We start from the raw sequence: 14392 nt of genomic DNA, 5'->3' as shown, positions 1-14392 counted from the left end.
TGTACTTATCAATTATAGCAACATTCCACCACCTCTTTTAGCCTTGTATCTCTTTTTATTGCTATTATTTTTACTAACTAAGCTGCCTGCTGATGCATGTTCAGATAGCAAATATGGCATAAAAACACGGTAACAGTAATAATACAAATGGTTGTATTACATTTAGCACAGAGACTACATCTGAGTCCGGTTGTTATAACTAAAATAAAAATCCACAGCTTTTTTTCTCAAAGTCAAATTAAATAACAAAATGCTGTAATTTCTTTTACTTTCATTACAGGTGGAGAACTTTAACAGCTGTTTCATTGATCCCTTCTGAGGTGTGGGAAGTTGTATTGACAACGTACTACATTACCTTTAATGACTGTATCTCTTACTAACTGCTTGTACATCTATTTATGGATGGAGACTTGAACTGTGATATCCAAAGGTGATGATGTGGTGATGCAAATGGACTATGCAAAATGTGAATCAAACAAAATTAAGAATTGTCTGATATCTTTAGGCTACATACAAGTTAGGCAAAATTTCAATAGCTGTATTTCCAGAACCTTATTACAGCTTTATAAATGAAACACAGACTGTCCTGTTCCCTGAGAATCAAAATGCACAGGATGTGACACCTGAGTAACTCCTGCTCCTCTAAGTTCAGCAGTTCAGTGACTTTGCTGGACAGAAGCAGCACCTGAGGGACTCTACAATACCTGTTATTCCAAGTGGAAGACGCCCAAACTTAGATCTTATTTAATATCAGTTATCAACGATTATGAAATGCTCCAAGACAAACACAGCCACTGACTGGGTAAATATTTGCTACATTACACACAAAGTGCTGGAAGTGTGATGTGAGTATAATGAAGCTAATGACATGTCTTTGAGGCAGAAAAGATCCAGGAGACACTTTAGCTCTTCCCTTAAAGTGACCCCTGTATAACTTTTACTATACAGTTACCTCTATGGTAACAATAACAAGGTAGTACAAGAAGAAAAGGGTCATAAGTCAGCAAATTAACTACACAACGATACCTAGATGCTTAGATTAGCCACCATGATCTACTGGTAATCTTGAACCAAGTAAGACTGCGGGGAAAAGCCTGTGTCTGAATTGAGAAAAACTGTTTTTTATTGCTTATGAACTCAACTTAACTTATAAATAATGTATTATTTTTCCATTAAAAGTTAAAAAGCTCCACTTAAACATTGAAGGGGGGCAGATTCCCCTGTCTGTCTTCACATCTGTGCCCTTATTAAATGTAAAATTATACCTATTCATTCATTTTCTATAATTGCTTATCCTGTTGGGGGTCGCAGGTGAGGCTGGAGCCTATCCCAGCTGACAGTGGGTGAGAGGCAGGGTACACCCTGGACAGGTCACCAGACTATCACAGGGCTGACACACAGAGACAGACAACCATTCACACTCGCATTCACACCTACGGACAATTTAGAGTCACCAGTTAACCTGCATGTCTTTGGACTGTGGGAGGAAGCTGGAGTACCTGGAGAAAACCCACACTGACATAGGGAGAACATGCAAACTCTGCACATAATGGCTCCCACACCCTTGGGTTTGAACCAAGAACCTTCTTGCTGTGAGGCGACAGTGCCTATATTCCTATGTTTTGTGTGTAAGTGACCGATGGAAACAACTGTTTTTGAAATTGGTCCAGTACTGAGTGAGAGCGCATCAACCAGCCACTGCAAAACAGGCTGTAATAGGCAATGGCACACCGTCAATTTACATCTACTTAAAGTGCTTGTTTTTGCCACTGACAGGCTCAGATTGTTATTTTAAGTGTCTGACAATTTATGGAAAGGGCCCCTACAGAGAAAGACTTTTTTGTTAAACAGTAGGATCCTATTTGTTTAACCAGAAACAGCCCCAACATCTCCAAACCCACCAGACTCCATTCAAGTAAACAATAATTTTATCATCATGAAACACTTTATTTAGGGTCAAAAGAACAAAATAAAAAACAACAAAAACAAAAGCTGCCTTACTTCGTCTTTGCACTGTTCCAACAATCACCTGCTCAACCCTTAATTCACCCAGTTAGATGTGAAGAGATACTGGCTCTATGCACTGTAAAATACTGTTTATTTAAATAGAGTCTGGTTGGTTTGGCGATGGCGATTTCAAGGCTGTTTCTGATCAACAAAAAGGATCTTACTCTTCCACAAAAAGGTCAACCTCTGTAGGGATCCTTTCATTAATGATGTCAGACACTTAGAGTAATAATCTGAACCGCTGACAATGCACAAATGCCCTAAATGATTACTTTGCAGGCTGTTTCACAATACACACACATTTAAAAAAGTTACCCTTTAAGTGTTTGTCTTTTTCAGAGCAGCCATTTTGATGTGTCATTGTAGGACAAGGTGGTACTGGTGTAAGAATTAACAACGGCTGAATTCCATTTAGCTGCTCACTGTCATGACTTGCTGGGACACGTGAATAAAGTGGATCCAGTAAGACCTGTGCTATTCTTTTTCCTTTCCTATAACAAGTCAAAATATCTGTTGTAAAAGAGGCCTATTTTCAAATATGTCATCTACAGGGACTCTTCAGTGCTGTATCGTACAGTAGGCAACTGGACTTGCTTGAGTTTCTTGAAGATGTTTCGCCTCTCAGCCAAGAGGCTTCTTTAGTTTCGAACTGAAGAAGCCTCTTGGCTGAGAGGTGAAACGTCCTGAAGAAACTCAACAAGGTCCAGTTGCCTGCGATATAGCACTGAAGATAACCATGACCTGGATGACTGAGAATCTTCACCAACACCATCTTCAACATTCTCAACAATAAAGACAACAGACAAGTTGATTTTATGTTCTTTCTTGGTTGCTATTGAGCAAACACTTTAGAGACGGGAGTTGGGGATGGGTAACAATAGTCAAGAATAGAATGGCATTTGTCCACTATACTGTACACATGGACTGTACTGTACATTACAATTGTTGTATGGCTGTTAAGCAGTGAATGCAGGGATTTTATACACCTCCGACATTCTTTACAGAGCTGGGATCCCCTTTGGCTGGAATACACACCAGCTGACTTGGTCCCTTTGATGGCGGCATTTCCCTTGTGAGGGGAAAAAAAAGAAGCAGCACAAACTTTAAACACATGAAGTGGTTTTTCTCTTTCTCACACACACATACAGTCACGCATGGGCGCTTGGCACATGCACACACACACATAAATCATCCACTGCCCAAATCCATACATCTCTGTCCAAGATACTCAAAAAAAAGATAAATATTTGACTTCAGCTACCCAGCGGAGGCTGGTGTTCCGGCTTTGTACAGTATTTATACCTGTATATTATATGCTATAAAGAACTTCTGTGACATTAAAATTTATTAAATAAGGGAAACATAAATTTGTAGTAACAGAGCAACCACTGCTTACACTGATTGTTATGAACTGTAAACTCATAAAGCAGCTAATAATTGTGAGCTTTAAGTTCACTGTAACATCCGTGACGCCTGATGTTGCCTGATGTCTTCTCGTTCACTGTAGTACACTGCTGCAGCTTTCCAGCTCCGTAACATTCCCTGATGCTGAGTGGTCTTCTGCACGTTCCAACATTCCCTTTTCTCTGTCCTCCTGCTCAGTGCGTCTCCTCTTGGCGCTGAGTAAAGAGCTGCCGAGGCACTGTGAGAGCATGGGTGGCAGTTTAGTCCCCACAAGAGGAGTCCTTCCACTGATTCCTGTCCCTCTGCAAAACATTCCCCCCCTCTGGAGGTTGGAAACACTGTACACGGCACTTGGGGACACTTCTTTGCAGACTTTAACAAATAAAGGCTAAGCAAGAGTGCTTTGAGGAGTGGAGATCTGTCGCCATTGATCTCCCACTGAGAACGTTTACACCTGCCAGGGAGTTGAATAGGGAGTGCTTTGGTGTCCCAGTGTCCTTCATACCATGAATTCATTACTGCCATACAATACCAGCTGCTGTGGTATGTCTGGAGGGTCCCTGCCGTGGCCACCACCGTCTCTGGGGTGCCTCTGGGCTGAATGCTTGGCCCCCTTAAGTTTCTGTTTCCCCTTCTCTGGATTGAAGGTGCCTCTGCTGGTAAACTGGGGTCTTTCGTTACATGCGCCTTCCTGATCTCCTGTAGGGCTACCGTCTATGCTGTCGGAGCGGGAGGCTTGAGGTGCACTCAGAGCCTGGGCCTGGGCCTGTGCCTGGGCCTGTGCCGGACCTGAGGTGGGAGACTTGGAGTGGAAACGAAAGCGCCGGGTCGTGGTAGAGGAGGAAGAGGACGATGGGTGGAAGTGGGATGAGGAGGAGTAGGAGGAAACACTGGAGCAAGAGTCAACAGAGTCCAGGGACTCAGGCTGCCGGCGGAGAGCGCGGCGTCGGGGGCTCGTCATGTCAGATCTCCGAGGCCAGGGGGAAGTCAACGCCGGACCTCTTTCTACAATGACAGGCAAAGACAAGTCAAATATTTTGTCTCCAATTATAAACAATAAAAGCAAGGTGAAAGGTTGAGTTCTGATTTCTTGCATAATGACATACCAGAGAAGTCAGAAATGGTTCCCTCAGAGTCCACGTTGAGGTTTTCAGAGCTGTCAGCTGTACCGATGGAAGCCTCAGACTCCAGGGTCTCATCATCCGACGCTCGTGGCTCCAGAGCCAGCATCTCAAAAGTCAACTCCTCTCTGCAGAGGCAAACCGATTGAAAAAGTGATGAGACACAGCCAACAGTGATAACACACAAACACTGCAAATGTTATTTTTGTAAATTCAGCTCTTCAAAACAGTTACTGTTCTAAAACTTTTATGTCTCAAGTGACATTATCAGAACTTCATGAATGCTTTTAAAGTGTTTACTTCTCTTTCTGCAGGCTCTCGATTTGCTCCGTGAGCACTCTCTCTTCTTGCTGCATGGCTGCCTGCTGATGCTCCGAGATTTCAGAGAACGAGTCCTCTCCCTCTTCACCGCCGCTTTCTTCTATCACAGGATCCGCCACAGACGGCAGCCGTGGACTAACCGGCGGCGAGGGCGTGTAGTAGCTTAGCCGCTGTACATGGCCTTTTCCCTGAGAAACAAATAAAGGGCAGAATGTGAATATTATGTTTGTCCTCCATAAAGAATGTTGCACCGTCACATTAAGTACATTTCACCACTTTTTGCAATCAGCTACTCGCTCACACATGCAGTGAGTGGACCACATTAAACAACCAGCCACATTTAAAAACAGCACAGCAGCACTTAAAGACTGATCAAACACAAAGGTAGATACAGCACAGTGATACACAGACTTTACCTTTTTAGTTGCATTTGTCGTCTTAGAGCAAAAGTAAGAAGCAAAAAGAAGAGCAATCAGAAATGCCAGAATCATAAAGGTCAGTTTTAAATGTGCACCATCAAGGTCAGGAAAGTGACCTGCTGCCTTTCTAGTGTGTCAGATGATGTGCACGTCTCAGTAAGAATCCTTTCTCAGCTCTTAGAAGTAAAGCTAATAGTAACTGTTGTTAGATATATAAATATAATATTTACTAGAGAAATCAGAATCCTTTAACGCTTAAAGGGAATGTTCACCCCCAAATCAAGTATTCATAGGCTGAATCTAAATGTAAAGACTTCACCTCACTTGCACACTTGTGGACATGTTCCCGAGAAGTCTTTGAGTGCTTAGGGCTGTCCAAATCCACCATTCATCTAGTTCACAAGGGGCCTCAAACGTACATTCTGCAGACGTCCGGAGAGTCTGCTAAGGGCAGACTTCACTCATTTAATAACCCACAATTCATTGCATTACGGACGTGACGTGTTGTTTTCTTTCAAACATTTCTATTTTTGAAGGCATGTAGCCTGTATGTTATATAGAGATGTATTAATAGCCTACATTTTTATTGAGTCACACAATATACATACAAACATACGTGGGATTTATATCTTGTTATCTGCAGGGACAGATGAGTAGTCACTATTCACTAGCTTATATGACATATATGAACATGACAGCAGCGATTGTTGAATGTTTCCACGGCAACAAGTAAAACGGTCTCAAGGGCTGTCTATGAGCCGCTTGCAGTCTCTGCCCTTGCAGACTTTACGTGATGACAGTGAACATCACATTAGGTAAAAATGAAGTCCATGAGGACTCAATCCGCAGGTCAAGAGGGTGGACATTTGGATCCAGACATATTTTTCCTCTTATCTGTAGTGCTATTTATCAGTCAACATTGTTCTGTAGTGAGTTGCAGAGTGTTGGAGATATCGGCCGTAGAGATGTCTGCCCTCTCTCCAATATAACGGAACTAGATGACACTCAGCTTGAGGTGCTCAAAGATACAAAAATACTTTTGAAAACTCAACAGCAATGTCTCTTTACAGAAATCATGACCTGGTTACTCAAGATAATCCACAGACCTTGTTGGGAACAGTTTCATGTGGGAACTATTTTCTCTCTACCGAACTACACCTGCAAACCGTATCACCACACAGAGGAAAGTGTGCGTCTACTACTAGCTGACGTTACAGCTCAGCTGAGGAGGACGCCATTAATGTTGCACGCTGTCATGAGCCTCTCGTCCATGAGTAGATGCACACTTCCCTTTGCGCTGTGCACCACAAGCTGAGTGCCATCTAGTTATCAACCATCTCGTTCAATTATATTGGAGAGAAGGCAAACGTCTCTACAGCTGATATCGCTAACACTCACACACCAAAACAATCTAGAGTGATAAACAGCACTACAGGTAGGAGGAAAAATATATATTTTAGATTTTGGGTTGAACTGTCCCTTTAATGAGAAAACAACTTAACTGTCCACAAAATAATCTTATTTTAGATTTCCTTTGAGAGTGAAACACTGATGTAAGCTCTCCAGGCAGTTTCAATACAAAACAACAACAGATTTTAAGTCATATAATGTGCTGAATGTCATATGTTCTGTACTCCACACAGCATACATGTAATGTACATCTAATTAGAAGCAGTTGCATGATTGCGTAATGTTCTTGCGTTCATTCACAGGGGACAGTTACAGAAACACAGGCTAAGTCAAGTGATGAGTCATGCTTTAGGGATGGAGGAGACAGATGTTTAAAGAGATGAGACTATGATCGGTACCACAACAACATCACCACTGGATGATGATTGGGGGATGTAATCCATGGTGTGTGTATACATACCATAGTGCGCGCTATGCTCATAAACCTAACAGCTATTAGTACGGGTTTCTGGGTAAAGGAAAGGACAGGTTAGGGAGGAGAATCTGGAGAGGAGAAAAACAGCTTACAAAGAAGGAAATCAAGGAAGGCACAGCACTGAAGGAGTTTTGAGGGTGGCTCAGTCAGGTTAATTTAGCAATGAGTCGCCGCAAACACGTGATTCATTTGAGAGAAAAGTGGGATGAGTTATACTTGTTAGCAGATCTTACCATCGAGCGTCGAATGAGGGTCAGTCGGCACTTGGCTTTATTCTCAGCAAACTCCAGGCTGCTGATGTCCTTTAGTCGAACTCTGTACTTATTCATCTGTTCACAAATGATAAGTTCTACACACCTGTGGAGGGAAACAAAACCACTTCAGAGGAACTGGATATACGTAACGATAACTACATTTACATGCACGCTAATATTACGAAAATGACAATATTCTGATGATATAGGTCACATAAACAGCATTATAAATCTGGATAATCTGAATTAGGTCTTTTTTCTTATGTAGCGTTTTTAGATTAAGACTTGTGGGATATACTGGCATTATTTGGGTTTTAGGAGCATTCTTTGAATATGTATACAGCACACTCAGAATCTGTGTTTCAGCTGGGGTTTTTACCGCAGTTTGCCTGTAACACTTTGTGATTCACTGCCTTATATCAGGCAAAGGCACAGAATTAATTTGATGGACATGAGGTGTACTCTTACGCAGTTGTCTTGCCGATGTCCTGGACACTCTGCAGTGGATCGATGGTGTCAGGACAGCGCAGGATACAGGGAGCAAACACGATAGCCAAGGCGTTAGCTGACATTCGGTTTGTGTCCTCTTGCAAGGCGATCCTAAAGGAATGAATTCAGTGTTAGAGGCATCTGTGAGGGAGAATAAAAGGCAGCATCACGTATTAATTCCACTCTTACATTATCACAAAAACAGATTTTTTACCTGACAAGATGAAATATGAGGCGCTCCAGCGTGTTCAGGTGAGTTCTGCTCAGCTGGTCAATAACTGAATACACCCCTCTGATCGTTTCCTTTTTATCCTGCAAACCTGAGGAGGCGTTCAACAAGACAAATCACCATCTACTGTTGCAGCAAACAAATATGTCTTCTGCGGCTCACAATAATAAATTGTTGTTGTGAACAGAATCACAAGTGTGCTTTGTTATATTCAGTCAGAAATGTGCTGGTTACATAACCAGCAAAGATATTTTATGAAAGGTTGTTCTCTCAGTTTGCTCAACACAATTTTCAAACACAAAATGCAGCAGAAAGACGGTTCATGTTACCTTAAAAGACAAAAAGTGTGATACAGAAAACAGTTGTGCACAGAGCCATGGTCAGCTGGATTTCATTGCTGACGCACAGAGAATATTATTTAATATTCTAGAAGATATTAAAGATCGGTTCAGAATCAGTATCTCGAAACATTTCAGGAACCAAGTGAAATTGAATTGTGTGTTTGAAAACTATGAACAAATGGAGTAAGAAATAAATGTAAACCTGGGTGAAAGCATAAGTTCCTCTTAACTGAGAATGAGAAATGTATTATATTATGTATTTTATGTGTTATATTTACTGACAAGCTCGGCAGCTCTCCAACTGTGTTAAACCCTATGTCAAAACTCTTGGCGTGATATTTGACTCCACCTTTAACCTTTTTAAACCTGGGAGCAAATAAGCTTGATTTCTTTTAAAAACACGGGAAGAAGGCAATGAGCAAAGAAAGACGAAATTACCCGAATAATTAACAAGAAATTAGTAAAAAGAGAAAAATAAAAAAACAAGAAAACTAGTAAAAAAAAAGAGATAAAAGAGATAAAAGAAAGATAGATAGTCAAACACAAATAAACAAACAAACAAGGAAAGAGTGCTTAAAAATTATAATAATTCAGTAACATAATTTTAAAATGTAATAATAACATAGGGACATTTTTTTTTACCAGGTTGCTCATTGCTATTTTTCCCATGTTTTTGAAAAAAAATTGCTCCACTGTGCTCAGAGTTCAAAGGTTTAAATACGTGACAAGCACATTAATGCAGTAGTAAAAGCCAGCTTTTTCCAAATCTGCAAAATTTCCAAAATCAAGCCATTTCTCTCCCTCAAAGACCTGGAGACAGTCACCCACGCTCTCATCTCCTCCCATTGAGACTATTGTAACTCTCTGTACTTCGGTATTAGTCAGTCCTCTCTGTCCCACCTATAATTGATTCAGAACGCCGCTGCTAGGCTCCTCACAGGTGCAGGAGAGACCATACCACACACTGGCTGCCAACTCATACAGACAAATATTAGAAATGCAGGTACTCAGAACTGGTGAGTACCGACCCATTTCAGGCACTGATTTGGCTTAACACTGGTTAACAAGTTGACACTTTTATTTCTCGTCCGTGCTTGATTGTTGAATCAGTGAGATGAGCTTTTGTTTGTGTGTTATAGGAAGAACAGCCGATGCTTATGCTGGTGCTTATGGCAACCCACATAAAGGAAGACAGAAGAAAGTGTGACGCATTTGAAGCTCTTGAAAACATGAGCAGGGTACCGGGCGTTGATCTCTTACCCATGGCACGTATAAACTCCTCATACAGCTCAAATGTCAGCAGAGGATTGGGCAGGTCTCTCAGCCACTGCTTGAAAACACTGGCGATGACGTGGATGTTGTAGTCGTCCAGATTCATGCTGTCGACATCTGTGTGGTCACAAGGAGAGCGCAGACAAACCAAACCAACACTTAGTAATCACATTTATTGATATCCATATCCTACTCAGAGTTAAAAGCCAGCTAGCATCTCTCACCTGTGTCGAGTCCCTGCTTCAGTTCCTTGATTTTATTGGTGGAGCCAGATTTTCTGTATATTCCTTCAGTGTAGAGGCCGTGCATCTCAATGTAGTTGATAAGCTTCTCTACTACCAGCGGCACCGTCCTCTCGTCGTTGGTCAGACGAGAAACCTCCACTCCGAACTGCCTGGAGGAAAGCTCCGGATCAAACTGTTCACACACACAAGACATGTTGAGCTTATACATGCACACACCAACAAAAAGTAATATGTTAAAACGCTTCCAAGAAAAATGTCAGTCTTGTTTTTTAAGAGTGAGGACTGCCTGTGTATCAGGTGGCAGAAACAACACAAGCTACTGTACGTAAACCAACAGTGCAACAATTAGTGTCATGAGACATTGTTGTGTGGGTGAACAATATGGCCCGCTCACCTTCTTGCTGCACTTGGTGGTTGTCTTCTGGCAGCACTTTCTGTGGCAGGCGTACCGGCACACTGGATAAACACAAGCAGACAAACCAAACGGGTCATTTCCACTCTCCACAGAGAGACAGTGCCTCCTCATTATTCAGCAGAAAAGTTGTGACAAAAGGAAAAAAAAATGTTATCGCTTCAGAGACCAAAGCAGCATTAGCTGGCGGGAGGAAAACATCCTGAGGGAATAAAGGACAAACTGTGTGTGCAGGGAAATCTGTGGAGGGACGGAGCCGCAGACCCCATGAGTCCTGTTGAAAACAATCTGATTATGGCTGAGGAGGGAGAGAGGGTGGGGCTCGCTGTCTGAGGCCACACTGAACGCAGCTCGGCCACAGACATGATTCAAGTGTGTGTGTGTGTTTGTGTGAGTGAAAGTTCATGTGAATGTCTGTGTGACAGAGAGGGATGTTTGTGGTCACAATGATTTGGCATTAAAACTATAAATAAATAAATTTAATATTCTGGTGTTGGTTAAATCAGAACAATCAGTTGGCTGTATGAGTGTGTGTGTGTGTGTGTGTGTGTGTTCGTGTGTGTGTGCGCGCGCTGAAGCAGAATTATTTGGCCTTTTCACCACCAAGATCCCGTCCAAGTCTCAAAGTAGTTTCCACAGTAAATCAGAGACCTGTTTTATTCGTGTTCATGTCAAGTAAAGAAATTGTACTAAAATCTTTTATTTCTAAAGGTCCAGTGTTAGGGATGTGTTTAGGATGTCGGCGCCTCTATTGGCAGAAATGGACTATAATACTCATAATTACCATAAAACTTCTATTAGTAGCCCAGGTTATTATTTACCTACAGGCCTTTTATTCCTGTCACACAAAACTGTTGCTCAGCAAAGATGGAAAATATGATGAAAGTGTTTATTTTAACCAGCATGAAGATTACTTGTATAAAAATTAGGCTTCAAATAGGTATGACACTCATCAACAATCGGATTATATTCATCCAAATAACTTTTATAATGACAAACTGCTAGCTACCAGACCAGGCCTCTATTTGAGACAGGCCTTTATTTGTCAAAATGTGTCGCCACGCCGGGCTAGTAAAAGGGACTGGGCTTTTAATTGAAGTTTTACAGTATGTTTTCATCAGTGTATAATCACCTGAAACTAAGAATCTTGTTTCTGTTACATTAGAAATGAGTCATTTATATTGACATATGGAAAGTGTCTTCTTTTACTGAGTCCACAGTGTTGTTTCTACAGTAGCCCAGAACGGACAAATCTAGACTCACAAGTCAGTCTTTAGACGCTTTGCTTAACTAAAGACTGATGTCTTTCTCCCTGATTTTGTGTTTAGATGGGCGGATACAATTTCAGAGTTTAAAAAAACTCCCTTCGTTGCAGAACCAATAGTAAATCTGCAGGGCGGTCCTTCGGTGGCTCGCTGAACTCTTGTGCTCATAAACATAGTCCGACTGCATTAGACGTTTTAAACCAAGTCGCTGTAAGTCCTTCATTTCCACAATCTTGCGGACTGAGCACACGTTTGATAAAACGGAGGTTAATCTCTCAGCATCCATTTTCAAACTCGGACGAGAAAAGGGGGAGCGCACATTTCCGGGAGGGCGTGTCCTTTTAAAAAATGCAAGAGGCGTTGCTTTGTTGCCGGCTGTTTTCTCCGGTGTGTTAAACACACTTTAGAAAGGAGTGTCCCCAGACTATCAGAAGGCGGAGATCTCTGATTGTCTGGTGGCGAGACTAGGACAAACCAAACACAAGCCCTTTTTAGATAGGAATTGTGCAAATTTGCAGGAAAGCCCAATCAGTCTTTTTTCAGCATTGGCAGTATAAAAACAAAATCGGGGAGTGCAGCAAAATGCTGCCTGCCTACTTTTGTTTATACATAATGCGCCTTTTTCGGGGCAATGGGGGCGTGAGCAAGTAACAAAACGTGTAGCTCAGCGTGTGACATAAACAGTGACGTGGGAGGGAAGCCGCGGCTGGACAGCCCTTCGGTGATTCTCTTGTAAATCGGCCTGTTCTTGACTGTTCCTGTCATCTGACGGTTAATGGCCTCTTCATTTGCGAGGGCAAAGAGGGCACGCAATTCCTTGTCTCCCCAGTTGCTCATCTTTACAGTGTCTGTCAGGTTTGCGTTTCCCTCTTGCTACTAGCTGCTATCAGCTGTTTCCTGTTTATCCATCGCCAGTGGGTCGCACGTGCGGCGTCATCAACAGCTCCTCCCACAAGTCATCATGTTGTGGAAGGCAGTCTGTTTAAACTAAAAGGGTTGCGCCACTATGACTACCCTACGAGGTGGAAAATTGGGCACCTTGGATCAACTCGCCATTCCGCCTCTGTGTGTCTAAACGCTCGCAGCTTGCCGGCAAAACGGCCCGACATTCGTGGAAAATCTGGCAGTGTAAAAGGGGCTACAGTCTCTAGACAGGGACATTTGCATTTTCGCATCGGCCACTGTAGTTCTCCTACACGCTTGGAAAACAGGAGAAGTTTCAGTTGGTTGCCATCTGCAACCTCACTGCTGGATGCCACTAAATCCTACACACTGGACCTTTAGAACTCCTGCTGTATCAACCCACATTATCAATCAGTGTTTCGCCTCTGTATGTGAGATGCTGGTGCCTCTGCAAACACATAAATGTTGCAGTTTCAACATCACTAACAGTTTAAGGCTGCAACTTACAATTATTTTCATGAGCAACTAATCTGTTAATTATTTTGTCAATTAACTGATTGATCATTTTGTCAATATACTGTCGAAAATAGTGAGAAATGCCCATCATGAGTTCTCAAATCCCAGTTTACAATTTCATGAAACAGAGAAAGGCAGCATATTTTAAATTAGGAAACTGGAACCAGCAAATACTGGGATTTCTGTCCTTAATAAATGGCTCCAACAATTACTTAAACACAATTGCTGTTTCTGTTCATTTAATTATTGATCATTTATTTTATTCTCTTTTTAAAGATATTTTTTGGTAATTTTGCCCATTAAAAATGAGACAGCGTCAGGAAAAGCAGGGGAGAAAACAGGGGGTGACTTGTGGCAAAAGGCCGGACTCGAACCCAGGCCGCTGCATTATGGCCTCAGTGGTGCACAGGGACGCCCAATTAATCTATCATTTTCGAAAATATACCTCTCCCAAGCCATCCATGGCCTGCAGAACAGCCCTTTCAAGACAGCTTTCCTCAGATCTACTCTGTGACATTCAGGGATTCTCGAGCTCTGCTGAACCCCTGCTGTGATACTTAACATGCACACTCACATTTGCACACGCAGGCACGGTCCATCATCCAGATGAGTGACGAGCAGTATTCACAGTATGTGGGGATGCTGTACTGGGTGGATTTGAAGATGTGGCCATTATGCTCCTCCACCTGCAGAGAGCAGCAGAGCACAGGTTCATTCAGAGTTCACATGCATATTCCCCCTCACACTTATGTGTGTGCTTTTCTCTTCTTTATTTATTTTTTTTTTTACAGCCTTTTCTATTCTGGTCGCTGGTGTATTTATATCTTGTTATTCCAAAGAGCAGATGGGGGTGTAGAGGAGCGACTGTTAGAGGTAAAGTGTTGCCTCTCTGCTGTTAGTATTAAACTAGTCCAAACCCACTGAGTGCACAGTTACCCATGCACAGCTTCACATGGTGTGTGTTTGGGATACAGGTCATAGGAAATTGCAGATTAAATAGTCAACTGAACCCATTAAGAAGAGCAATGTATTCAGACAGAGTGTTTGTGAATTTGATAGTACGACTGCTTTATTGAAAGTACAGTAGAACCATTGCCAATAGTGGTAGAATGGTATCATTTGTCAAACACGGGACAGACAGAATGACTGACTGACAGAATGACACACTGACAGTTTCCGTGATTATGTACAGCATACCATACCATGACTTAGTCATACCAAAAATTAGAAAAAAACAACAACATTGGTCCACAGGGGGAGCCACAGCAATCGGTCACATTTTAGCCATTTTTAAGCATTTTTCTGTTGT

General features: G+C 42.1%; 1 protein-coding gene across 5 annotated transcripts in view; it reads right to left on the bottom strand.

The window, feature by feature from the left end:
* Positions 1–2751: 2751 nt before the first annotated feature.
* Positions 2752–14392, bottom strand: part of myo9aa (myosin IXAa) — a 163653-nt gene continuing 152012 nt past the window's right edge. For 4 of the 5 annotated variants that reach the window (XM_050042063.1, XM_050042094.1, XM_050042087.1 and 1 more), the window contains 10 exons: positions 13658–13769; positions 10382–10443; positions 9967–10159; positions 9731–9859; positions 8115–8220; positions 7880–8011; positions 7391–7514; positions 4833–5041; positions 4518–4660; positions 2752–4416 (listed from right to left, as the gene is read on the bottom strand). In XM_050042063.1, coding sequence (XP_049898020.1) covers positions 3911–4416; positions 4518–4660; positions 4833–5041; positions 7391–7514; positions 7880–8011; positions 8115–8220; positions 9731–9859; positions 9967–10159; positions 10382–10443; positions 13658–13769 — 1716 coding nt within the window. In that variant the 3' untranslated portion in view covers positions 2752–3910. The remainder of the gene's footprint in view (positions 4417–4517; positions 4661–4832; positions 5042–7390; positions 7515–7879; positions 8012–8114; positions 8221–9730; positions 9860–9966; positions 10160–10381; positions 10444–13657; positions 13770–14392) is intronic. The other variant, XM_050042071.1, reaches the window with a different exon arrangement.

This window comes from Epinephelus moara, chromosome 1, assembly GCF_006386435.1.
Source record: "Epinephelus moara isolate mb chromosome 1, YSFRI_EMoa_1.0, whole genome shotgun sequence".
In the NCBI taxonomy this organism is placed as follows: domain Eukaryota; kingdom Metazoa; phylum Chordata; class Actinopteri; order Perciformes; family Serranidae; genus Epinephelus; species Epinephelus moara.
This window is presented reverse-complemented; position numbering and strand designations above follow the sequence as displayed.